We start from the raw sequence: 27,767 nt of genomic DNA, 5'->3' as shown, positions 1-27,767 counted from the left end.
TTGGAAAAAAAATTAAAGATACCTGCAGTTATTTTTTGTAGATATTGTATAGTAGCGGATTGTCCCAAATACGGGTTTCAAACTGTGAACGTAATACAAACATAAACAAAAATATATTAACAGCTCCAACAGTTCCACCCATTTGATTATGCCAAGAGTGTTGTAGCGATTAGCACACATAGGCCGGCCGGCCAGCTGACTGGCAGTGTCGCACCGACGTCTATGCCCGCCGCATGTGCCGCATCGATTCATCGAATAATCGAATAATCACTCGAATGCATCGGAAATGCAACGCGATCGAAAACAGACGCGCGCCCCGGCATCCGATGGTGTGAGTTCTGTGCTATGACAAGTGTTCTTTTTTCAAATTTAGAGTTTTGTTTCTTTTATTTGGAGAGCAGTTTGGAGTGTGCTTGAGGTAACTACGTATTTTCTGTGTTTTTATTTTATTTTGGTGGATGTTACATATGTTTTAAATAGGTCATTCAATGTATTGACCACTGTAAGTAGTTTTTGTTTAGGTTCCTGTAAGCATTATTTGTATCTTATTCGAATACTAATGCTAAAAAGCTAGTCCATCGAAATATTTATTCAAAACTTCTTTGTATAACTTAGAAATCGCCTAAATTACGTAAGTACAGATTTTGTAGAAAAATAATGCTCATTTACTAACGAAGAAGAGTTTGTACTAATTTAACAAGCTTTTAGTATGTTAAACTGTTGTAATGTTCCATCCTAAATAATTAATGTTGTGCATGCATGTTTTGGGTATCAATGTAGAACAGATGTTTAGTTGTATTTTTTAAATTTTGTAACCGTTGTTATCTGTTTTGTGTGCCTCAATAAATAAAAAAAAAATAATAAAAAAAAAACATAACGTTTGTTACGTTTAGAACAAGACAAAAGTTCAAGTATGATATGTATGTACTTAACGATCATATTTTCCATATAAAAGAGTTCAACGCAGTGCCTAAGTTCGTCATAATTTTATACTTAATTTCTGAGTCATTTATTACAAATATTTCACCAGGTAGGTACCTAACTGTAATTATATCAATTGTTATTAGGTATTTTGAAATAAATAAAATATACATAAGCACATAAATTGGTACACAAGAATAAGGTAACATTGGGGAATTGGTTTTTGATGGGCAGTTCGACGTCATAATACTTGCTGAAATTAAAACAGTAACTTTTCTAAGCGGGTTCGAATCCCGCCCATCAATATTCGTGTTTATCACAGCACGTTGTGTATGTTGTTAAATTATTCATTTATATAATAAGGTATGTAGATCCAATGGGTAACATGATAAACATACGAGTATGTGTAAAATATTAGTACCATAATATTGATGTACTTATATGAATATTGTTTGTTTATCAATAAGAATTATTCATTTATCTAATAAGGTATGTCGATCCAATGGGTAACATGACAAACATACGAGTATGTGTAAAATATTAGTACCATAATATTGATGTACTTATATTAATACTGCCTCATTGAAAAGTCTTAATCTTATTAGTAATTTAGGCACTTCATTGCAAATATATACTTTGTAACTATCGGTTATCCTGTAGTTCTGTTTGCTGATGACAGTACAGTCGTGTACACGGGTAATAATTCAAAAGACATAGAAAATAACATAAATAATAATTTAGTTGATATAATTAATTGGCTGACTTTGTAACAGATATTATTAGATCTAAGAAAACTAAAGATCTAGCAAAGTAAGTGACATTTAAGTATACTAAGCACAATGGTTGCTATTTGGCTAACTAACGTAATGAAAGTTTATTTCTCACGATTTCGACCTTTCCACCTTTGATCTTCGCAACAAAGTAAGTGCAAAGATCCTTATTTATATGCAATTTTCTTGCTCGGGTCCCAAAAAGATTTTATAACAAATAATAAGCAACAGAAATGGTCACATATTTATTTAAATGTTGTCATTGAAGGGTGTCTAAAGTAGACGCTTCCAAATAACTTTAAACAATGCAATTTCTCAAAACAAATATTTAGAATTTCTCTCATACATATACAATAAGCCGGAAAACTTAAAAATACTGTCAGTTATTCTTTACCTGAGTATTTTAATAATATTTAGTTGTTCCTAGTCTTTTTTGGGTAATACGTGTATTTATATACATAAGGACTTTAATTTCAGTTAAGTGACTTTATTGCGAGGCATAATTCGTTGTAGGCATTTTGTAGTAAATAAATATCATTTATTTATAATGTACTAATTGTACTTTATTCAATACAATAAAAAAAACGCAATAACTATAAAATCACAATACATTTCGAACATAACTCTTCTTCACAAAAAAATATTCAGAAACTATTTCAACTACTTACCTCTACACTAAGGATTATGTAGGATCCTTTGCGTTACTGTTTTTTATGAAAGCTAAGAATAATGTACAAGCATGTATGTAAGTAGTAGCTTATAATTATAATTCGCGAAGCAAGCACGAGCTATAAAAGTTTTATTGTTTTCTAGTCCTAACAATGGAGTCCCACGCCACAACATAATATTAAGATATTTTACATAATGGTCTCTGGGAAACGAGATTCATAATATCATTTGATATGCATAGCGGCTTGTTGGTACCAATTTAACAACTGCCAATGAAATTTAATTAAAGTAACAAATATTTTATGAAAAAATACTTTGGACAAGTCTGAAAAGGATTAATTTAAATTTAAATACGTAGTTAAATTAGTATATTTATACTTACTCAATAGTTACATGACCGTGCAATATAATTTCACTACAAGCCAATTCATAAAAGAAGTTGAGATCCAAACAATTATTATTCGAGATGAATATATTGTTTCTGATGGAAAAAAATAACTAAGCAGTTAGCACTGAGCTGCATGAAACCTCTGCTGAGTCAATATACCCTACATAATTAATAACTTAATTAAAAGTGGAACTACCATAATAAAGAAAATACTTTTATGTTATAGAACCATTGATGCGCCACTTGGAACTCCGATAGAGCCTCCTCATTTTGTACACGATGTCCAATCGTTGATCGTATTGATCACTTATAAAAATCATCCCTGTCACTAGTTAGCACAATTATTTGCAGAACTGTAACTAAGGGGCAAAGTGCATTTATAATGTATCATTAAACAATACGTATCATTTAATTTCTTCTCAAGGGTTCTTGTAATTACTTCCCGATGTCCTTAAAAACCTCTGAACTTTGATATCGCATAAGGCTTGCATTTCCGTCATCTTGGAACCACAAGTATCAATACTCTCATCAGAGCTACACGCATTTTGCATTTTGTGAGTACTAGATAATACCTAATAAGAATAAAATGTTTTGTGTAAAAGTGTATCTCCTAATGTGCCATCGGGGCATCCACACTGGCCCGATTTCAAAACAATATTCAGTGCGCAAGTCATCAAGTGTTTATAGTGAACACGCGTGCTTCAAGTAGTTGTAAAGTTTTATGTAGAACACAGGCAGATTCTTCTATATTTTTATTACATAGATAAGTAAACCAGGAGTATGAGTATATAATATGAAAACATACTTACTTAAACTGTCTATGCAATTGTTTTGAAACTTACTAAAACGAGTAACAAACACAATAACAGAATGTAAGGATGTTATGTCGAATAGCTAGATCAAATTCAAAATTCAAATTCAAATTCAAATCATTTATTTGTGACACATAGGTTTGACATAGGTTTGACACTAGTTTTGTTCTTGTAAAAGCCTGTCTATAACCTTATAGACAGGCTTTTACAAGGTCAAAACTAGTATCATCTATGGTCTACCATAAAGGTGTACAAATTTAAAATATTATAAAATTAAGTGACTTCAAAAATCATGCAATAATTATAAATAAAACTAATTAAACAATTAGCACAAATTACAATTCATATGTACCTATTCACATTCAACAGTAAACAATAAACAAACAATGTCAGCAATTATAATTAATTATATGGAAGTAAATGCATTAAATTAGGATAGATTTATGGATACATTAATAATATTGTACTCCTTGCCGAATTTAATTCTGCGGGATTACACACTTATCTATCAAATCTGAGGTAAATATATGGATCTCTCTGACAATTGACAGATAACTGATGCTGTATAAGAATACTGTTGATTGCCTAGGGTAAGCCCCTTCCGGCAGCGTAAGCAACGGACGCATCGCATTCAGTATTCTTTGTTTAGAAATTCACACAAGTGCGTCCAATTCATCATATACATTTGTGACAATTCTTTGGATGTGATACGTACGACACCGATAGGTGCCCTTTATAAGTCGGTGATGGTAGGCAGGGTAGTCTCCAATTCTCGTGTAAACGCCGCTTTACATACGGATCAAGCGTTTACACATAGTAAGTACTACGCAAAGAACAGTTATGCCATAGTTGTGCCACTTCTCCGAAAGGACTTCTTGATGTTTAGTATTAGCCAATGGCAACCTTGCAACGTGCTCGAGTATATTAAACAGTGTCATCTATGCGAGTATTAAGTTACCTATCGCCTATGACTTTTTTTTCTTTACACATACCTGGTTATATTATATTTATGGTTTTTTGTGAGTCGTAAACTCTTTAATTTTACGACTAAAAATTATTAATAATTAATTAAGGTTTCACGCTTACATACACACAACTTTTACAGGATAAATTAGTTAAAAGCTCATGTTGAATGAATTATTTTTTCAGATTTAACCCGGAGCGGACAGGATGGCGACAAAAATGAAACGACTCAGCCTATATCTATGGACATTCATACTGGTAAGTATACACATGTATATGTACTTATTCATAATTTAGTGTATTTTATTATTATATTTATAATTTGGCTTGCTCTTGATCACAAGCTTTCCTTCACCTTAAAACATTTTCCCGCTGGAATCCCGGGGTAACATATTGGAGTCAGCTTCCCACAAACCAAATTTCAATCAAATTGTTCGAGTACGGTATGGAATTTTCATTCTGTTTTTATGTATAAACTTAGTAAAACGATAATTTATAAAGATCAATAATTCATACATCTTATTTAATATAATAGATGGGTTTAAAAAAAAGATCCTGCATCCACAAAAAAAATCTTTGATCTATAAAAAATACCGTGAACAAACGATCTAGTGAAATCAAATAAATTATGCGTCAGTTAGTCTCGATACATTAATCAGTTCTTCTGATCAATAAATCGAATTCAGGATGCATAATGGATCATTTATTTATTATACGTCTATGGGTAGGTTATTTAGGCATTTGTTACTGCATTAAAATAAAATAACTTAAAATAAACGGATATTCATAAGACATCTTTCATCGTAGGCGACAAACCAACACACAAATGTTATGATCTAAATAAGAGTTCAGAAACTAGGTTACTAAACAAGGTTGCTAAATAATACATTCCCTGAATCCTGAACTAGGTAATTGGTAGGTACTGCACCGCCGCCGGTAGCGATCATGAGCGTGCGATGAATTTTACTTCACGTTTACGATGAAAATGTATGCTACGGGCTCAAGAGTAAGGCCCGGTTCAGTGCGACGCAGACAGTAAAATGTATGAAACCTTACAGCGCGTTCAGAGCAACGAATTTATCCGCCACGGACGCAAAACCTAATCCGCGTGCGGACAGTCCGCGTCGCACTGAACCGGACCTTAGGGTGTTTTTAATATCGTACAGATTCCATCCCGCACGCGGGATTACCCGGCACGCGTATTATGTGAACCTAATAAATAAATAAATAAATGTAAAAATATAAAAATCATTTATTTAATATATATAAATTTATTTATATAAAATTTTCTGATAAACGTCAATATCTTCAAACTACTCTCCGTTCAGATTCTCCATTCGGTCCGTTCTCTCTTTCTGGTTGTAGTTTGAACCTCATGTCACAGGTGTCGCGAGCCACTGTGTCAAGTGCGCGCGCGCAGCGTGTGACGCAACACTGCGCGCCGGAAACATACCAGTAGCGTAGACGAATAGAATTCATAGTCTATCATTTCATATCGATCGATAGATATACCTACATCAAGAAACTCAATATTTAAATACAAAATTTAAAAATAGACATATCTTTATTGGTACTCGTAGCCAACTTAAGAAATATTAACTAGGTAGGTTAGGTAGGTACATTTACTCTAACCCCAACACTGTGTCGTAGGGGTTAGTCTATTTCGTCTGAAGCTATACAAAATAAAATTGAGGGTTCGTTATCGACATCGATATATATACTCTGCACGTTCCACCAATCACAGCGCCGTATTTATAGCGAATCGCGATGTAGTGACGTTTAGGTATCTACGTTGATAACAGCAACTTGAACTTTTGTTACTTTTTCACGGGAAATCGACTAGACTTTTTATGAAATTTTTCATGTGGTAAGCTGGGAAATCCGTTTAAGGCATAGCGAAGCTCGCGAGAAAAGCTAAAACCTATAAATTATCCATAATACACCTCCCTCAATCAGCTCTTGTGTCGTAGATCGTCACACGCGCAGACTACTTCAGTATCAGTTATTTATTACACAACGTTATTGTCAGCGTCGATCTTTCACGGAACAACATATATGCGAGTATGACGGAAATTGGACCGATTATCATCTATAGATAATTAGATAGGTTTATTTATACGTGTTGAAACGAATGAAGTAACGCTTTAATTTTTTAATTTAACTAGCTGTTCCCGCGAGCTTCGCTTCGCCTTAAAAAGTTTTCCCGCGAGAATTCCGGGATAAAAAGTAGCCTATGTTCTTTCTCAGGGTCCAGACCATATGTATACCAAATTTCATTCAAATCTGTTCAGTAGTTTTGGCGTGAAAGAGTAACAGACAGACAGACACAGTTACTTTCGCGTTTATAATATTAATAGTTAGGATTAAAAAGTACATACGATCCTTGAAAACGCTAAGTATATTTAAATTATAGGTTTGTCACAAATAGCCAAATTATATTTATTTTCACCGGACACTCACCGAATTGACTTCCGCTTGATTTAATGACCGCAACATGATTTCCTTCACCTTCGCGCTTTAACCGTAACCTTGACGGTTGACCTCGTGACCTCTGCGGAAATGCGTCAATATCCGCCCTTGTCTCTTACCATTTTCATAATATTTTTTTATTAATCTACCTATCAAAGTTCAATACTTTCATTGTGAAGACGACAAATAAGTAGAAAATGTTCGTGAGAGACGCCCGCAGGACCAACGACCTTAGTCAGGTGGCCGGTAGTGCTAGATCAAGCAGTGGCTGACTGCGGGCTGATGATGATATTATTATATAATAATAATAATAGAAACTATGTATTTGTATTTAGAATGTCTACAGGTTGGAATTTATCACTGAACCAACCAACGGTGGGCATGATAATTCATACAAGAATTTATTACTTAATTATGGAAGTAACTGACTTTTCTAATGAAATTCTGTACCTATAGGTAATAACAGTATACTTAATGATTAATGACAAAGCTTTATGTACTTATAGATTGTAGAGTAGGCAGTTAGATACGACTTCAATTTTCACTAAGCATATCCTCTGTCCTTGTCAAACACTTTTACTTTTCCTTCGATTGTTTCGAGAAGGTTAGACAACACTGGGCTTCTTGGAATCACCTACTGTGAGTGAAAAAAAAGGTTTTTTGGCCTTCAAGTTGATCTCCATGTCAAATTGTTCACGGTTTTAAAACACGAATTGATTTTATGGTTCGTTCAAGTCCGATTTTGGTTTACTTAAATACTCTTATAGGAATGTGGAAACGGAAAAACAAAATTTGCATCGCGAACATTTGTAATTTTGTATGTAAATAATAATGTATAATAAATACATTAAGAAATGCACAGAAATAAACTGAAACTGTAGAATAAACTATGTATATTACCAATAGATGAGAATTCTCGACTAAAAAGTAATTGTTCAAAGTGAACAGAAAACTAAATCTTATTATTTTTCATTTACTCAGGGTTAGTAAGTATAACTTACCCTTTAAATGTTAAAAAAAACAATATGGTAGGTACTTATAGTGCCTCAATATGCATTGATAAAGATGACACGACACTTAAATAAATTTGTGTAATAAATGATTACACAAACTTCTTTAACTGTCGTTTTAGTCAAACCTTGGGGCTAGTGCAGGTCTATTGCCTCATAGCACTTTACCTGCTATGTAATACTAAAGTAATACGACTGTCGTATGACTCCTTTTCTATCAAAACACAGATACCTTAAGATACATTAAAAACATACATAACGAATTGAGAAGCTCCTCCTTCTTTTGAAGTAAGTTAAAAAATCATAGGACTGGAAAAGATTTAATGTTTACAATAATTCTTGTAGTTCCATGCAATACCTTTACCTAAGATGACGTATTTTTTTAATTTTAAACCTTTAATTTTACTTTATTGACCAATTCTATCCCATCCTACTTCGAATGAAGTGTGAATGTATCATAAGTATTTCGTTATTTCACACTTAGTGCAATAAAAATGAAATTCAGATTGAATTATGAAAGCGGTTGATGTTAAATTATGACGATACTAAATTTGATTAATTTGGTAGGTAACCTACTTAGTGCAACTCGGCGCCAGTCTCACCTAGATCCGTAAGTGTTGGCGCCAATGCCTAAAAAACCTAGATAGGTAGGTATTATAATGTTTTGACAAATTATATTTGTATTCACCCCCGAGCATAACAGCTTGATCCTATAATACACAAATAATTAATTAATAGGTCTTTTGATTGGACTATTTATTGCAATTTTTAAGTTTGATATTTATATTTCAGCCCATTGTACATATTTTAATCTAAGATAATAAAACCCTTAATAAACCCTTTGGAAAATTTCATACACATAAACTTTTACGGACCACAAAGCATCTTTTGAACAACATGTATGAATAAATTTCACACTCGCATTATTTTTATTGTTATCCTCCGGTTACAACCACACTCTGTTACCATGCTAGTTTATGAGTCGGGTATAATTTAATTTATAAAGCTGGTTTAATTATAATTTACAATTGGCTTTTTTAGATAAAAGTTGATATATTTTTTACATAAATATACGTCAAAAATACTAGTCAACTTTTTAAAGAAAAAATCTCTCAGATGAAGACGGCTTCATTTGATATAAGCCACATTTATACAGGTGTGCCATTCAGCTTGTAGGAGGGGACACAACTCTTACTACACAATTTTTCCAAAATACATTAAGTACCCTAGAAAAATATGGAAATTGGCTTTTTTGGATCTCCCATACAAAATTCCACTGTAGAGACTTTGTACCGGATGTATTTTTTTATACGAGTATATACAATAACATTTTATTCTAATTTATCATCAAATAAGTAGGATCATAAAAATCCTAAGAAGGTATCTTTTCTTCATACTTATTACATACGCAATTATACACGCTGAGATATCGATCAAAATGCTCTAAATTATTCTTTTGTATATTGATTGATTAGGCGGACACGTTTTTTATAACAACTAGAAAGACTTTATAAATAAGTACGTACTGAATGTCGTCACCCTTATTAAATCATTATATTATTTTTATACTATGTTGATATAGAATAAACAAAAAACACACCTTGATTACCATTTTAATAAGCGTTCAGATAACGATTGGACAGACAATGTAGTTCCGGTATTTTTTCTGAGTTACATTTTTGATTAAACCAATCAGAAATTATGACATTGAATCAAATACACTCACGTGCAAACAAACAGTCCCACTTACACAATTAATACACCAAATGGCACAATTTTTTTAAAACATCCAATAGGATATTATTACAAAATATTTTATATAATATATCAACTAAATATATCAAATATAAACGTTTTTAGTTGATATATTCTAATGCGCCGGAAAATGTACTTAAAGGTTGCAGAAGGCTTAATTAAGTTTCTATATTCCGTTTAAATGAAATTTGGTGATTTTCTGGTGGTTCTTTTCATTGCCCGTGAGTGTATTATTTTTACTGAGACTAAATTCACCGAAAAATACAATTCCAAATGGTGAGTACATAAGTAGATACAGTTAATATATATTAGAAACACGACCTTCTGACTATATTTCAAGAAAAAAGGTTCAATTGCTAAAAAAAAACTGTTTTTAAATCCACTTAAAAAAAAAACTTGATATGGATTTTTGTACCCTTTTAGCAGCACCTGTAGGTAAATGTATTAGTATAATAATTAAAAAAACGACTTCAAAAAACCACTAAAATGTAAGAAATAATTTAAGGTTTACACATATTCTACTCGTATGTAACAGTACAAATATACCTAAGCAGGGACTGTTCTTTTTTGATGTTGGTGCGGTGACAAAGTAATCTAAAGAAATATGGCATATTTACTTTTTTTGAAGTCGGTTAAAAATACGTCAGAACAACTAACAGGCACCTACCATATTCATGATAGGCAAATAATGCAAGGCGGATGTGTCCCCAAGCTGTGCAAATGAAATTAATATGCCAAAACCTTCGATGTCACCTCATTACATGCAACTAGACCGAGGCCCAGTACAGACGGCGACAAAACCGTTTACAATGATAACCTCACTTGAGGGCCTAGTGTAGGGTTTTCTTAACTGATCGAGCAGTGAGAATCGACACGGTAAGGAGCTAGTGCAGCGCGTATGCTACGTGGCGACTCTACAAGGATACAAATTCGCGTTTACTCGACACTACTCGAACGGAGCTATCAAAAACTTATAATACCACTCGTTTATGCTCCTGGATTTGGTGATGAGTAAAAACCGCAATCCATTGTTTTAATTTTTGGCTGATATACGTAAATATTATGCAATTTTTTTGATGACAGGTGTGAGAGTCTGTAATTTAACGTTTGTTTGTTTTTTATCGTTGAAGTGTAACAATCGGCGGGTGATGAAGACAAACTTGGCCTAATTGTAGTGGTTTTGCAATTTTAAATACAGGGTGTTGCATAAAGTTGCTATTTAACTTTCATCCCGGTTTTCCCACGGAAGTAAGAAAACTAATAAGCAGCAGTTTTCTATCTAAATAACTGCGTTAAAGTTGTAGCAAATAATTTAAGAAACTTTAACTTATATCTACGACTGTACTCCACCGAACACGCCTTAACTGTTTGTGTCAACGCAACAACAATGATAACAACAGTATTTAAATACTCAATAAAGCTTTATTAATCCATCTATAACTAACTATCAGATACATAAATCTAGAGATCAGATCGTGACTGGATCAAAGGCGATAACTATGACAAGTTTATTTGAGCACGAGTTCTTTGTCGCATTGCGATTGTTTGTCATACACTGTCACTGTCATTTTGATTGACATATTGATCGTATTATTTGCAAGGCTGTAAACTAAAGGCGCAGTCACACATGAGCGAGCATCTCGCGACCTCCAGTGGCGGTGGTTGTGTAGTTATGACTAAGCTAACCTGAGTGAACTCATGCTATTTTAAAATTGGATACCTATTTTTGTGAATAAATAATAAAGAACAAGAACACTCTGTATCACGTCATCTAGTTCTTAGCTTTCATCAAGGGGTTCATCTTTACCTTTTCATGTAGGTAAGTTAAATAAGTTTTTTTCCCTTTCAGCTCAAGGTTGATACATTTTTATGAAGTAACGAGTATTACAACTACATCATTATTATGGTATAGAGACAAATCAAATGGTTATATAGAGCAGAGTACTCACACCTGTGTGAACCCATCTTTATGATTGTGTAGGTTTAACCTAGCGTAAGAATGAATGGCAGATGAAACGGTAGTAAACGATGATTCAAAATTTAAGATTCAGATTATGGTAGTCAAAATGAATTTGTGTTACCAGCCAAGGTAACTGTTAGGCATTCACACATTTATTCAACTTCCTAGCAAACAGGTGATATTTCCACAATGTGACACACACCAGACACAGCCATGTCCGATCGACATAATATACTTAGGTAGATACTTACATATTTCGTAAACCTAAAGTTTTCCGGAAAAGTGACGTTATGTAGAAAGTGGGCAAACCAGGTGTCCCGTGGAAGGATGCGCTTAGCATAACAATAACAAGAACCTTGAGGGTTACTCTATACTGACGAGAAACTAACGAACGAAAGCTTTCGTGCAATCGGCAAGTTTATTACAACGAGATAGAGTCGTGGCTCGCGCAGCAGTGCTCTGAAACTCGTTTTTCGTAATATAAAGTGACCCCCCTTATCAGATGGGTTTCACTCCACTAAGCCATCAAGAACACATCTAGCTGAATACAAATTATGGACCTTAAACTCTTCAGACACAAAGATACATTCGCAACCTCTCCGAAATAAAAGTGTAACAAACACTGCCATGGAATTTCGTCTTTGTAACAGTTGTTCATAAAGTAGAGGTTAGTAAAGAGAGATAGGTTTAAAGATGACACAGAAATTGCGACAAGGTTTTATTGTGTTATGTGGATTTATTTCATTTTGTGTGACTTTCTATACAGGTGTCTGAGCAGAATTTGAATAGATGATTAAGTCCCGTTTGTAGTCTGCTTTCTTAAATAAAATATAAGTACTAAATTCTTGTAAGTATCTTAGAATAATCCTTCCGTATAAAAGAAACAATACCTAAATAAAATTAAAACTAAAACCTACACAATAAATAAATAGACAGATAGAGTACCTACTCTTTATTTGTACCTACATCAAAGAGTAATAATAACAAATAACAAAATTACATTCACGTTTAATGAAAAAGCTCCACCTACCAATGACATGTCATAATATGTAAAGTAAAGTAAAGTAAAAATGTTTATTTCCTTTAAAAATATACAAGAGAAGGTGAATGTACTGACCCCCACACTAGGCAATGCCTGTCCCGTGGAGCAGTGTTTTTCAACCTTTTTCATGACGCGACCCCCTTGGTATTGAAAAATATTTCGCGACCCCCTTGACCCTTCGGTTTTTTTTAACATGTAGTCATATAAGTACCTATAAAAGGGGCCAAAAAAAATTTGGGTTTTGTTTTATTGGCTACCATTTAAAAGGTCCTAAATATAGTCGAAGTATCTTATTAGTTATGTTAAATACAGGGCGTTGCAAAAAGGGAATACTTAGCCGAAACCTACATGGTGCATCATGGTATATCTAAGCCCAAAAATGGAATCAGAATTTCAAAACTCGCAAAAAAACCCTTTTTGCAATACCCTGTATAATTCAATTCTGCTATTATTAACAGCCTCTGGATTCACTTTGAAAAATCTGAGAGTTGTTAATGTAGAAGTAATTTTGAAAACCATTATATTTTAATAAATTTAATATTATTTTCTGCACTCGTTGGAAGCAAACATGACCTGAATCAATCAAAAAACCTTCTCATATTTTTAATTTATGGTGGGCAAGTAGGTAGTAGTAGGCAAGATGAAGTAAGAGTAGACTCGAGCTAATTGTATTCTTCTTCTGTATGAAGGTATCAACGAAAGATTTCTCGGGAAAACTACAGATTTTGGCCAGATTTAGTAGTAGTTTGCTGTAAAAATCCATGCTTGGAAGGATGGAGCAAAATGCTTATGAACGCTGATCTATATAATAAAGAAATATTAATTCAATGAATTGGGACTAACATAATACTCTGGGGCGAAAAGTGGGTGCAGCAATGCACCTCTGCCTACCCCGCAAGGGAGTACATTAGTACAAGGCGTGAGTGCGTGTTTTTTTTTTAAATAAATGAATTATCTTTATGGTTTTTTTTCACTAAAGTAGCCAATTTTTTCGCCCTCTGGCGACCCCCCTACAGAAGCTTCGCGACCCCCCAGGGGGTCGCGACCCACAGGTTGAAAAAAACTGCCGTGGAGGATAGAGATAATAATTAACCCATTTAAATACGGCTTTACAAGAACATAAAACTTATACAGTGCAATCTTGGATAAAATTGATATATGTTAGAAAATAAAATAAAAATAAAAAAATGTGTGTTGTGTGTGTGTGTGTGTGTGTGTGTGTGTGTGTGTGTGTGTGTGTGTGTGTGTGTGTGTGTGTGTGTGTGTGTGTGTGTGTGTGTGTGTGTGTGTGTGTCACTGGAACTTTTTCATTGCTCGTGTCGTGTGTGTACATTACAACTTGATTAGGTTGCAAAGGCTTTTTCAAAGGGTTATCGCTTATACAATATTTCTTACTTAAGCAAAATTAAAAAATTAAAACTGAAGTGATAGGTGCGTCCAGACTTACTAATATTATAATTCATGTTTAAAATGATACTTACTTACACAGATATAATAGTATATGAAATAGACACTATGCGAGTATAAAGACTTGCAAAATGATGTTCAGCTATTACACTGAGGTGTAAAACAATTTAACATACTGTCGCGATTCTAGTTTTATGAAGTTACTTCTGGCTTTAACTCCATAATAGGTTTATAATAATTATGACGTTGTTATTTTGTTAGACAAAATTATCTAATTTCACGCAAATAACAGATATTTCCATTTGCAAAATGAATGTACCTATGTATCAAGATGATCGACATAACGAATAAGTCCTTATACGTATTCCCAAAGCTAAGAACATGAAAACGATTCTAAAATGGTCGCTACCGGCCGGTACCTAAAAACATGGGCTCTATAACTACTCAAGCTTAGGGTTAACTGTACCCGTGGAGAAAGGATTAGCCAGTCAGATAAAAGCGACATAGTCAGTCACTGACTGTCTGACTAACTACCCAAACTGAATGTCATTAGCAGTCGTAGTCAAAAACATTCTTTCTCTTGATATTGCACCTGAAAACTAGCTATAACCACTTTAACCGTGTCATTCCTGATAACGATCCAAGTAAAAACGCAACGTGAGTTCATGTTTCGCCAAACAAAAGAAGCTGCACAATAATTTACAACACAAATAGCATTATTCAACCGCAAAACTGCTCCACATTAGGAAATATAAATTATATAACAGAAACAGATACCAAAATCACGAGACTATGTCGTCGTGATAACAAGGCCAATTTAAAACTACCTTTATTGTTGCCACTTTATTTTATTCCTGGCAACATTTTTAAGGGTACCTACTTATAAACGGCATTTCAAAATCAAGCTACAATGTCCCTAAAGCCCTATAGGTTACTTTTTATCCCGGTATTCCCACGAAACATATTTTAAATGTGATGCGAAGCTCGAGTGGAAAAGCTAAAGATGTAGAATAGAGATTCTCTATACTTAGGTATTACGATATGACTTAATAAATGTTACGTATGAATGAGGAACTTAGTGAGAGCAAAAAAACGGAAGAAAGGTAAAAATACATTGTTCTACGTTCTCAATTACTTCATAAATCAAGTATAGCTTGATACACCGGCAACATATTAGTAGCGACAGATTTAATCATAATATGCTATGAAAGTGGCTGTAGAGTCAACATTATGGTTACATGATAAAAACCACTCATTATTAAATTATATACAGGCTGTTTGAAAAGTGTTAACCGGGAAATGTCAAAATATTTTTTAACAACGTTAGTCCTACGACTTTTGTTTAAAATCGCGTTCTAAAAGTTATTGACCAAGTTCGGGCTTTCGTTTCTGCTTCTAATACCTACCACATTTGCAACGCCTGTAGAATGCGCAGCCTTCTAGCTGAGCGACTAACATTGACATTTGTCGGAGTGGAGTGAGTCAGTGGGTGTCGCCAGTCTAAGGCACATGTTGCAGCATTTAGGGACACGTTTTAGAATAATCAATGAGACACACAGTTAAAGGATCTTATAATACGTTTTAAAGTGATCCTACTCTTAAATTTAGGTCAATACAGGACCAATACTATTAAGTACTTCTCTTATATTATACAGCGTGTTGCAAAAAGTGTATACTAAGCCGAAATCTACATGTGCAGCATTTTATTTTCGGGCTTAGATATACCATGCTGTACATGTAGGTTTCGGCTTAGTATACCCTTTTTGCAACACCCTGTATACAGTATCAAGTACAGTGCATAGTATGTAAATAAACACGCCCCCTCCCAATTCACAGTGCTACTGAGAGGAGTCAGATTTCTTTGCAGTCCACTGTACATTCACCGATACACCTGTTTCTCTTCTTCCACGAAGTTTGAATTATACTTTCACTGTCTGTCCTAGAGCTGCACCAAATAAGGCATAGAACAGCGGATTTAGCGGCTTAGATCACGGCGGGCGCTTTCCTTTATGCGATCTGAATATCATCGGAGTTACGTAATCACGCGCCACTGGGATATTCGAAAAATATATATTTTTTTTATTATAAAAAGATAAGACAGCTACTTTAGATTAAAAATATTTGAACAAGGTAGAGTGTCACTTACAAAAACAAAGCAATAAACTATCCGCATTTTTTTCACTGTCAAACCGTTCATGCAACCATTGTACCAATGTATTAAGTCACAGATTTTCTAACTGAACTCGTTCATAATAAGACCTCAGTGGTGGAATTAGGTATTTGTCGAGACGTTTCTTTTGCACTGAAACTCTAGACAGTAGCAGAAAAGAGTCATCGCAATCACTACATACACTCGCAAGCATTATTTTTTTTATTTTTTATTTTGTATGTAAAAGTTCCAGCTACCATGTTTCATATGTCTCTGGAACTTCTACATTGCTTATGAGTGTAATACTTATTTTGAAATCTTAAATTCAAAATTCAAAACTGCTTTAATTCAAAAATGTATTACTCATACCTTATTTATCAACCTAACGCATTAAGTTTATATAGTACCTCGACTTAAATTTAAGCAAGTATATTATTATAAGAAGGTTGAGTACCTATGATTGTAATGTAAATAACGGCACTAGCACAATAGGAACATCACTAGTCTAATTGCACGTAATTAGTATAAACAAATGTTGTATCATAGTCGAAAGTACAGTTAAATACATAATAATACAATACATTATGCTTTAATGAGGTGAAGGTTGTTCTATGTTGTTTCGATTCGGTTTTTATGTGACACAACTCATGATAGCTTTTCCTACCAGCTTAATTTTTTGTATCTTACCAATCTGTACAGCAGACACGTAGATATGCCATCGCTCTTATGGTGAAGGAAAATATCATGGTGGAAATATTGGGCATATGCACAAAGATTCCAGTCGGGAAAGCCAGGTGCTGGTACTTACACCTCCACTTTATATCTTTTATAAGTACTCACTTATTTCTTGATTCTACCGAATGTGTAATTGTGTATGCTCACATATAATTATTTAACAAAATATTGTTCATTGATTGATTAATTAATTCAATTTATTTAACAAATATCTTATAGATTTATAGATTTAAATATGAATAGTTTATAGATTAACCCCCTTATTCATAGAGAAGTTACAAGACGTTTTAACTAATAAACTGTTTTGTCCCTCTCTGTCAAAGAACAAATTGTTCCCTGTCGGAGAGGGACAAAACAGTTTATTAGTTAAAACGTTTTGTAACTTTTCTATGAATAAGGGGGTTAGTTTGTAGGGACTTATAATATAATAACTAAATCATTATTTTAATTTTTCCTTTACATTTCTTTAGTACACTTGACCCCTCTTTAAACAAAATATCCTTCCACCCTAAGGTTGTCTTGAAAAAATCGCTTTAAGCGATAAGACCGCCATTTTTGTACATATTTGTTAGTATTTAAGTTTTTGTAAGTTTCTTTTATGTGTACAAATAAAGAATATTCTATCTATCTATCTATCTATCTATCTTCTACAACCGACATGTAATAATTAATTACCAATAAATGAGTATTTCAGTATTTTACTAAGAATATAATAAAACAGCCACTTTGAATTTTTGAATTTTGAGTATGCTGAGCCCTTAGCACGAACTTTCGTCGAGGACGTGAAGTAAGGGCTCCCACACATAAACACGGCACGATGTCGCATCGTGCCACGACGCGGCGTCGTTTCACGATACGACGTCGCGTCGCGTAAATTCACGACGCGACGTCGTTACGTGTCGATACACGAACTTGTTGTGGTCTATTTTCAAGGCATTGTACTTCTTTAAAAAGTGACTCCCATTATTCATTGTTGAAAGAAATGGGTGGATCCAGTATCTTCTGAGTATCTGTCTTTTCTTTCTTCGTCTTCTTATTAACAGCAGAAGCAGTACGCGTCTACTGCGGTCCATTTTTAGGGAATGAATGTTGTATCGACGGCATCGTGCCGCGGAACTTTACGTTACGATGTCGTGTTTTTTTTACGATGGTAGTCGTAAATTTCCGCGACGCGACGTCGTATCGTGAAACGACGCCGCGTCGTGGCACGATGCGACATCGTGTCGTGTTTATGTGTGGGAGCCCTGAATCTACATGATGAATTTTGTAGGGAAATATGAACAGCGCCCCTGGTGGGCAGTAGCAGAACTAAAATCGGCAGCAGGAAGATTTTCTCACTGCAAATTATTCAGTGACAACTATTTAAAATGGAAGTTAGAGCATTTATTTCTTTTGGTTTTCGTATTTTTTATTCATAACCAATATGCTACGACCACGTAGATACCCTACTAAACTAAACTAGTATTTATTACACGCAGCAAGAGACGTAGATGAGGAGGGTAGGCCAGAGCCCTTAGCACGAACTTTCGTCGAGGACGTGAAGTAAATCTGACACGATGAATTTTGTAGGGAAATATGAACAGCGCCCCTGGCGGGCAGTAGCAGAACTAAAATCGGCAGCAGGAACTTTTCGTCGTGTAGTAACGTGTATGGTAACGTGAAGTATTTTGCGGTTTGTATAGGAAATGGTAGCATGAATTTGATTTTGACATATCGTATCGTGAGTTTACTCGAAGATTTTCTCACTGCAAATTATTCAGTGACAACTATTTAAAATGGAAGTTAGAGCATTTATTTCTTTTGGTTTTCGTATTTTTAATTCATTACCAATATGCTACGACCACGTAGATACCCTACTAAACTAAACTAGTATTTATTACACGCAGCAAGAGACGTAGATGAGGAGGGTAGCCCAGAGGCAAAATTTACAAAAATTCATGGGAAATGTAGGGTTGTGATGTGTGTGATTGAAAATCGATGGCGCTGTTTGGAGCAAGACCATTATACAACTGTTCAGTGTGCAAAATCTGTTAAGTACAGCGTGCCGTATGTTGCATTACGTGGCCCTCGATTTTGGCGTGTCTGACCGTGATGACGTGGTGATTGAAGCTCGTGATGAATACCTACTAGACTGGAAGTGCCGAGAATCCATCGTGACGGATGAGATCCATGGCATCCATGGCACCAATAGCAGTAAGAAGTAGCAACACAGTACACAAACACCTATACTTACTCACGTTTTGCTTTGTAAGCTATAATTCGTAAAATTCTAATGTACCTAACTGTAGTTATGTGTAATTGTATTAATAAATACCATTATTGCTACTGTCTAGATGTGTTTGAACTCTACCCTCTCTAGAATAGTTAAGGACAGTTAGTTTTTGACTATAAACTTTAGTGCCAATTTCTCCATAGTCGGTTATCTAACTGACAGGGATTGATTTATTAATTATAAGTCATATCCATATAAAATTCACGAAAGATGTGTCAAAAATCAACCACTACTCCCTGGTTATGCTCAAAGCGACTACGGAGAAATTGGCACTTAACCTAACTAAAGGTAATAAGTCTCTTGGTAGGCAGGATTAATAGACTTCATTAATGATAAATCATCAACTTTCTGGGCCCACTTACTAATGGGTATAAAGTTCTGGATAAATGAAATTACCACAAAATAAATAAAATATTTACATTCTGTTTAACAGTTTTTTATTCTTTATTTTACAAAAAAACATATTTATCTTAGTAGGTAGTATCATGTAACATTTGCAAACATCAGCATAGTATAACAAAATGTATGATTTATCTTTTCTCCTAAATGTATTCTTCACCGAGCAATCAAAATGCACACTTATAATTTATGCCTTCACGGGGGTGCACTTGCAGGCGGTGGCCTGGTCCGTGATGCTGGGTACAGGATACGCTGGTATAGCTGGATTGGGCTGGCTCCTCGTACCAGGCACATGTTCCATGCTGATTCTATATCTCATCACATCAATTATATAGCATTCTCCGGCAGCTTTCAATCTGACATATCCATTTTAGGGCTGAACCATCAACCATTCACTGTGCCCCCTTAGGCAATTTGGGAGCATTTTCTCTTTGTATTATTCTTATAATCACTCCATACCTGCAAAACAAATGATAATTGCATCATTAAGAATAACAATATAACTACTAACTATTTCAAAGAAACATGAGTACTGCCGATGCTTTATCTCAAGGTAACTAGTTAATGCTTTTTAAAGAGTACCTAGGTATTAGGAAATCATTGAGAGACGAGGGGATAATCTGTCATGACAACCTTTTATGTTTAATGTTATGTTTCATGTTTAATTTTCTCCTTTGCTTATCACTCCTTGTCCCGTCCCTTCGCTATTGAGCTTGGCTAGTTCCTTCCACTTATTAAGGCACCACTGGCGACCTCTCCATCCGTGGGCCTTGGCGTTGGTATCCGTAGGCAAATATCACTGCGTTGAATTCAATAAAACAATAAACAAATTTAACAAATAATTATGAAAGCCGACCTGTCAGTGTCAATAGATTGATAATTTGACAGATGACAGATGACAAATGTCAAAAAAAAAAATTAGGATGTGCGTTCAAATCATAGTTATCATCCATAGACAATTGTTAAAGTGCGTTTATAAGGAATCGCTGCTTACTTTGAAATTATTATGAAGGTTTTGAACTTAACAATCTCAGTGTGGTACAACCTTATTTTAACTCTGGTAACGTTGTAACGACCGGCACACGACGAAGGCTTATGCTGCCATTTCAATACGTTCAAAGTTAACGTGTAGTAATGAAATACGGAAACGATGAAATGTTCCTGCTAAGGGTACAGAGGCAAAATTTACAAAAATTCATGAGAAATGTAGGGTTGTGATGTGTGTGATTGAAAATCGATGGCGCTGTCTGGAGCAAGACCATTATACAACTGTTCAGTGTGCAAAATCTATTAAGTACAGCGTGCCGTATGTTGCATTACGTGGCCCTCGATTTCGGCGTGTCTGACCGTGATGACGTGGTGATTGAAGCTCGTGATGAATATCTACTAGACTGGAAGTGCCGAGAATCAATCGTGACGGATGAGATCCATGGCATCCATGGCACCAATAGCAGTAAGAAGTAGCAACACAGTACACAAACACCTATACTTACTCACGTTTTGCTTTGTAAGCTATAATTCGTAAAATTCTAATGTGCCTAACTGTAGTTATGTGTAATTGTATTAATAAATACCATTATTGCTACTGTCTAGATGTGTTTGAACTCTACCCTCTCTAGAATAGTTAAGGACAGTTAGTTATTGACTATAAACTTTAGTGCCAATTTCTCCATAGTCGGTTATCTAACTGACAGGGATTGATTTATTAATTATAAGTCATATCCATATAAAATTCACGAAAGATGTGTCAAAAATCAACCACTACTCCCTGGTTATGCTCAAAGCGACTACGGAGAAATTGGCACTTAACCTAACTAAAGGTAATAAGTCTCTTGGTAGGCAGGATTAATAGACCTCATTAATGATAAATCATCAACTTTCTGGGCCCACTTACTAATGGGTATAAAGTTCTGGATAAATGAAATTACCACAAAATAAATAAAATATTTACATTCTGTTTAACAGTTTTTTATTCTTTATTTTACAAAAAACATATTTATCTTAGTAGGTCGTATCATGTAACATTTGCAAACATCAGCATAGTATAACAAAATTTATGATTTATCTTTTCTCCTAAATGTATTCTTCACCGAGCAATCAAAATGCACACTTGTAATTTATGCCTTCACGGGGGTGCACTTGCAGGCGGTGGCCTGGTCCGTGATGCTGGGTACAGGATACGCTGGTATAGCTGGATTGGGCTGGCTCCTCGTACCAGGCACATGTTCCATGCTGATTCTATATCTGATCACATCAATTATATAGCGTTCACTGGCAGCTTTCAATCTGACATATCCATTTTAGGGCTGAACCATCAACCATTCACTGTGCCCCCTTAGGCAATTTAGGAGCATTTTCTCTTTGTATTATTCTTATAATCACTCCATACCTGTAAAACAAATGATAATTGCATCATTAAGAATAAGAATATAACTACTAACTATTTCAAAGAAACATGAGTACTGCCGATGCTTTATCTCAAGGTAACTAGTTAATGCTTTTTAAAGAGTAGGTATTAGGAAATCATTGCGAGACGAGGGCACTCTGTCATGACAACCTGCAATGTTCTCCTCTGCTTATCACTCCTCGTCCCGTCCCTTCGCTTTGAGCTTGGCTAGTTCTTTCCACTTATTAAGGCACCACTGGCGACCTCTCCATCCGTGGGCCTTGGCGTTGGTATCCGTAGGCAAATATCACTGCGTTGAATTCAATAAAACAATAAACAAATTTAACAAATAATTATGAAAGCCGAACTGTCAGTGAGTGTCAATAGATTGATAATTTGACAGATGACAGATGACAAATGTCAAAAAAAAAGTTAGGATGTGCGTTCAAATCATAGTTATCATCCATAGACAATTGTTAAAGTGCGTTTATAAGGAATCGCTGCTTACTTTGAAATTATTATGAAGGTTTTGAACTTAACAATCTCAGTGTGGTACAACCTTATTTTAACTCTGGTAACGTTGTAACGACCGGCACACGACGAAGGCTTATGCTGCCATTTCAATACGTTCAAAGTTAACGTGTAGTAATGAAATACGGAAACGATGAAATGTTCCTGCTAAGGGTACTGTAAATGTAACCAACGTTAAATCCCCACGAAATTCAACATTAAAAGTCGCATAACTTTTTAACGGCTAAGTCAATTTTGATAAAATGTGGCTAAGAACACTTGGGGTAACATTGCCTATGACCCAAAAAAAAATCTAAAATAGAATTAGCCGTTTGGGAGCTACGCTACCACATACAGACACACACACATACAGATACACAGACACGTTAAACTAATAAAACCTCTCTTTTTGTCATAGGTAAAAAAATAATAATGTTTTCTTTACCTATTCCAGCTAGTCTGGGCGCAACTGCCCGGCTTGTCCGGCTACAGTTGCCCGTACGGGCACGACTGCGGCTTCGCCCCCGCGCCCCCCGGCCGCGCGCCGCCCTGCGCGCTCCCGGGGCTCACCTTCTGCGTGCACCCGGAGCCTTACCCTGAGTGAGTAGTAGTACCACAGCCGACAGATTAGCTATTGACAATGCATAAGCAGCGTCGAGTTTGTGAAACATCTGTGAGATCCATAAAACTTTCGGCAGATTTGACAGGCGAGCGGCGCGCTTATGCTTAGTTAATGTTCGGTGGTGGTAACCCCACAGTTGTGTATGCCGGTGCTGCGTGAAAGTTTCACTGATAAGGGTAAACATAATATAAGGACAGGTTCCCGTTATCTTTCCGGTAACCAGATTACGTAGGGCATTTCCCGGTTTGATCGATGTATAATACATATGATAGCGATCGCATCATGCATATTGCGTATGTCTGAATACTCTGAATAGGCCTTTAAACAGAAACTTTAAAATCTATATAAGGTACATTTTAGATATTACCTAGTATCTGAAGCAATTTATTAAGTACAGTGAAATCATTTTATAAATCAAAATATTGTGTAGTATGTAGTATTTACTTACCATTTTATTTGACCTTATAGCGCCAATATTTTGCAACTATAGTTGTATACTTATTACGAGTAAGCTAGTAAATCAAGCTGCGTGTCCCGTGTCAATACAAAGGAGGTTAAAGGTGAAGTAGCCTAGTCACTATGCAAATACCTAGGTATCTAGCCTAGACTAGGCTAGGATTTTAGCCTGTACTCATACTTACATAAATGGTTAGAGCTACACCAGCACATATAGGAGTTGCAAAAGTTGTATATTTAGTGGAAAGAGGTAATATGTCATTAAACACATCTTTTAACGTTTTACGAGTTCACAATAAAACTTAACTTTTTGAAAACAAAACACGGAATAAGAAAGCTAAGTATGCAAAATACAAAATTCCTTTACGAATTTCCCCAAGTCATCCAAATAAAACATACTTCAGAATGACAACTACCTTTCGTTTGTTTAATAGGTAATCTAGGTATACCACTTTTGCAACGCAGTGTACGTCGAACAGTGTGCAACTGTGCAGCAGCCTGCGAGTTATGAAACTGTAGATCTGTTTGCTTTTCCTTTATGTATTCATTGTACCTGAGTGCATATAATATGATAATTATTAAAGTAAATGCCGAAGTTTGCTACTATTGTTGGCCCTACTTACACGAAGGAACAGCTACATCAATATATATAGCATAGGGATGCATAAGAAAAATTCTTTTTTTTATCCTGCAAAACTATGTAAAAGCTGATGTTATTAGAATCACATAAACAACCCATATTTTTTTTCATGCTCACACATAAAAGGCTTGGTAGTTACTTGTTATACATACTTTAATGCATATATTTTTTTATATAAATTATTTCCAGATCAGTAATCCGGCAGCTAGTGGAAGCGGGGCAGTACGACATCCGCACTCTCCTCTCGGACGAGTCCAAGGATGACTTCAACGCTCGCAAGAAGAACCCTTACCCCTACGGCTACGGACCCAACTCCCTGCCACATGTCGACCAGATCTCTATAGTGAATGAGGTGTTCCCGAATAACTATGACAAGTTCCATGGACATGGGTATAATCATGGTTAGTATCTTTTGGTATGATTAGTACATGTTGACTTGCCCTAAACATTTAAACGATATTATTAAATCTATTCCTATCTGGCATTGACAGTATACGGACTGAGCAGGGCAGCAAAAGGCTTTATTTAAGGTCCATCATCCCGTGCTTCCTATGCTGAAGTGTGCAGGGTACATTTTAGTCGAGTACAAAATTCAGAACTAAATTATTTAAACCGGTAAATTTTCCATGCGTATAAAGTATTAATGCAAATTAGTCAAATAAAGGGGATCTAATATTAAGACTTCATTTATTATGCAAGACGTTCTTCCACGCCGACGCCCGTCGGGATAACTTGGATTTCACCAATTTAATGAACACTTCATAAACTTAAAATATTTATCACCCAAACACTGGCACCCAATAATGACCCAACATTTCTTATTGCAGATATTTTCTCTCAAAAAACGCCACTACAGCCACCGTCTCCTATTGAACCATCTCCATACAACATCAACGTGTTCCAAGCGTCGAATTTCACCAAATACAACGGTTTCCAAGGCTTCAACACGGCTCCTGGGAACTACTGGACCCCTCAAGGGCAAGGATACGACACTGGCTATGACAAGAAGGTCTACCGCAGTAATGTGAACCCTGGGCTCGGGTACAATAGCCAGTACAACGCTCAGCCTAACTACAACCCCAATTATGACTCGACGGATTGGTTCCGTCCAGCCAGCCCTGTGACGCAGTACAATCCCGTTGATTGGTGGAAGTGAGTAGCTAATAACTCTAAATAATTGATATTATAATTAATTATTTATTATATATAGATATAGATATACCGGTTATATCATGTAGTTACAGTTGAATAGCTGTGGCAACCTCCAACAGTAGACTTGGCGTGGATTGATGGCTAACGATGATGATGCTCGACTATGCCACCAAAACATTAACACCCCAAAATAACTTTGTCCCTTTCCCTCCGCCCTCAGGTATGTCTCTCCATCCCGCTCCGACAACGCTGACGTCACAGTAGAGCGGTCCATCTCCTACCCCACCAGGTCTTCAACAGTGCGCCACAACTCCACGGCGCTCGCCAGAGGGCGTAAGAGGAGGAATGCTGAGCTGGTCCGGGCCGCGTCCAAGAGAAAACTGACTGGAGCTGAAGCGCTGAAGATCGCGTTGGGACTTGCAAGGTAAACAGTTTTGCTATAGAATTTAATGTATGGAATGCTGAAAACCTGGTTAGGCTAAGAGTTATCGAGTTGAAACCATTAAGGACTGGACTGAAAAGCTTAGCCGAACATGCTGGAATATGGATTATAATAGGTCACGCACTACATACGATACAATGGATGAGTACTCGTATTATACTAAGGAGTGGCCAACGCCTATCAGTAGAAATAGAAGAGTACAGAGATTTCAGAAGTACTTATGAAACAAATGTTGCTTCAGGATCGATCAGCTTCAAGCAAATAAATAGGTATATCATTATTTTCAGTGCTGAATCTTCAGCAGAGCGGCCTCGCAGACAAACGGACAATACTGAGGAACTGTGCCGAGTGCGGACGCAGTTCATCACTCCGCGGGCAGCGCTCAACAATAAGGGCGCCTGGAAATACGTCGTCAACATGCCAGACAACATGACTCAGCTCGTGAAGGCTGAAATTTGCGCGTAAGAATATTAAAAAAAAACTTTCTATGAAATACAAGTAACAGCGCCATCTATTTAAAAAGTTTGTAGGTAAATTGAAAGCGCCATCTAGTGATGAGTAGATCGTATTTATATGTTTTATTATCTTTTATAGATGGCACTGTTAATTTATTTTCTAATAACTTTTTTTAATGACGATAAGTATATTAAATTAATATAAATCTTAATTTATATCAATACTATTTTAATCAATGATTTCTCATATTTTTAGGTCAACAGAATGCAGTGGATTATGTTCAGTGCCGCTCGGATACACAACGCGCTGCGAACAAAAATATATTCAAAAGCGACTAGTAGCTTTGGAATCTAATGGACAAAACCTATACACGGATGTATTTTGGATTCCCAGTTGCTGCCAATGTACAATCGTGGCCAATTGATATTTGTGATTTGACGAATAGTTCAAACTTTGGAACTTATGATTATGCCTAGCATATTTTAGTACTAACTACCCCTCCATAGATGGCGCTGCTGGTAAACAGGGCTACAATAATAATATATTTCATTCAGAAGTGCAAAAACTTCGCAACATGTGATTTTAGAATACAAAATGAGTAATCTCTTTTAGTAAAATTAGTAAGTAGGTATGTCGATCTAAATATGAAAGGGTAGGATGGTTATATTGGAGCGCGAGTAGGTTTGGTTTGATCATATTTTTAACCGACTTTTAAAAGAAGGAGCTTATCACTTCATCTTTCTAGATTTATGTTGACACTGCCAATTTGATGTAAAGCTTCTTTAATAAGGTTAAATTACTTCGTAAGTTAATGATAAAGTCATGACACATTTACATAACTTACTATGATGGTACATAGTTACAAAAATAGACTAGAATAGGCATTTCATAATAGTTTTGCGTTATGGAGGCTCATATTTTAGAAGAAAAGTATGAATTAAAAATAATATTGAGAATAATTTTAAGTGAATATCCTACAGGCAGAGTATTATAATTTTAACCAAGTATTAAATATTTTAAAGAGATGTAAATATTAGATACTTTGTAAATACCTATAATATCCTTATGTTTTTTTTCTGCTTGTATAAAATGACAATCCGTTGGATAGTTTATCCCGAGTGACACAAGATTTTAAATTTACATACAAATTACGTACTTACATAGTTTTATCTTAGTTATTTTTTACTTTATTAACTGTAACTTATTGTGATCTCTTTTGAGAATATTTTGGGCATACTTAGCACTAACATGTTAATTGTAAGTTAAATGAAACATTGCAATTTAAATTATTTCAATTTCATTCATTTTATTGTTCCTTCAAATAAAATGTTACCTTTTATAAAGCAATATTTTTTATGACATTATGAACCTGTTCCTGTCCC

The 27,767-nt window shown here is 35.2% G+C and overlaps 1 protein-coding gene and 1 long non-coding RNA gene across 3 annotated transcripts; one reads left to right on the top strand and one right to left on the bottom strand.

Moving 5' to 3' along the window:
• Positions 1–175: 175 nt before the first annotated feature.
• On the top strand, positions 176–27,767 carry LOC105385721 (protein spaetzle 5). The gene is made up of 8 exons (XM_048629011.1): positions 176–418; positions 4,710–4,781; positions 23,072–23,217; positions 24,525–24,736; positions 25,163–25,487; positions 25,708–25,911; positions 26,217–26,390; positions 26,641–27,767. The coding sequence occupies exons 2-8, from the start codon at positions 4,731–4,733 to the stop codon at positions 26,807–26,809; spliced, it is 1,281 nt and encodes a 426-aa protein (XP_048484968.1). The 5' UTR covers positions 176–418; positions 4,710–4,730; the 3' UTR covers positions 26,810–27,767.
• Positions 19,743–20,901, bottom strand: LOC119691947. 2 transcript variants are annotated; one of them, XR_007267585.1, is made up of 2 exons: positions 20,304–20,901; positions 19,743–20,180 (listed from the first exon to the last, which is right to left on the bottom strand). It is a non-coding gene; the product is annotated as an uncharacterized LOC119691947 (long non-coding RNA). The 2 variants fall into 2 exon arrangements; XR_005254068.2 differs by having other exon boundaries at positions 20,355–20,901.

Source organism: Plutella xylostella, chromosome 22 (assembly GCF_932276165.1).
Source record: "Plutella xylostella chromosome 22, ilPluXylo3.1, whole genome shotgun sequence".
Taxonomy (NCBI): Eukaryota; Metazoa; Arthropoda; class Insecta; order Lepidoptera; family Plutellidae; genus Plutella; species Plutella xylostella.
This window is presented reverse-complemented; position numbering and strand designations above follow the sequence as displayed.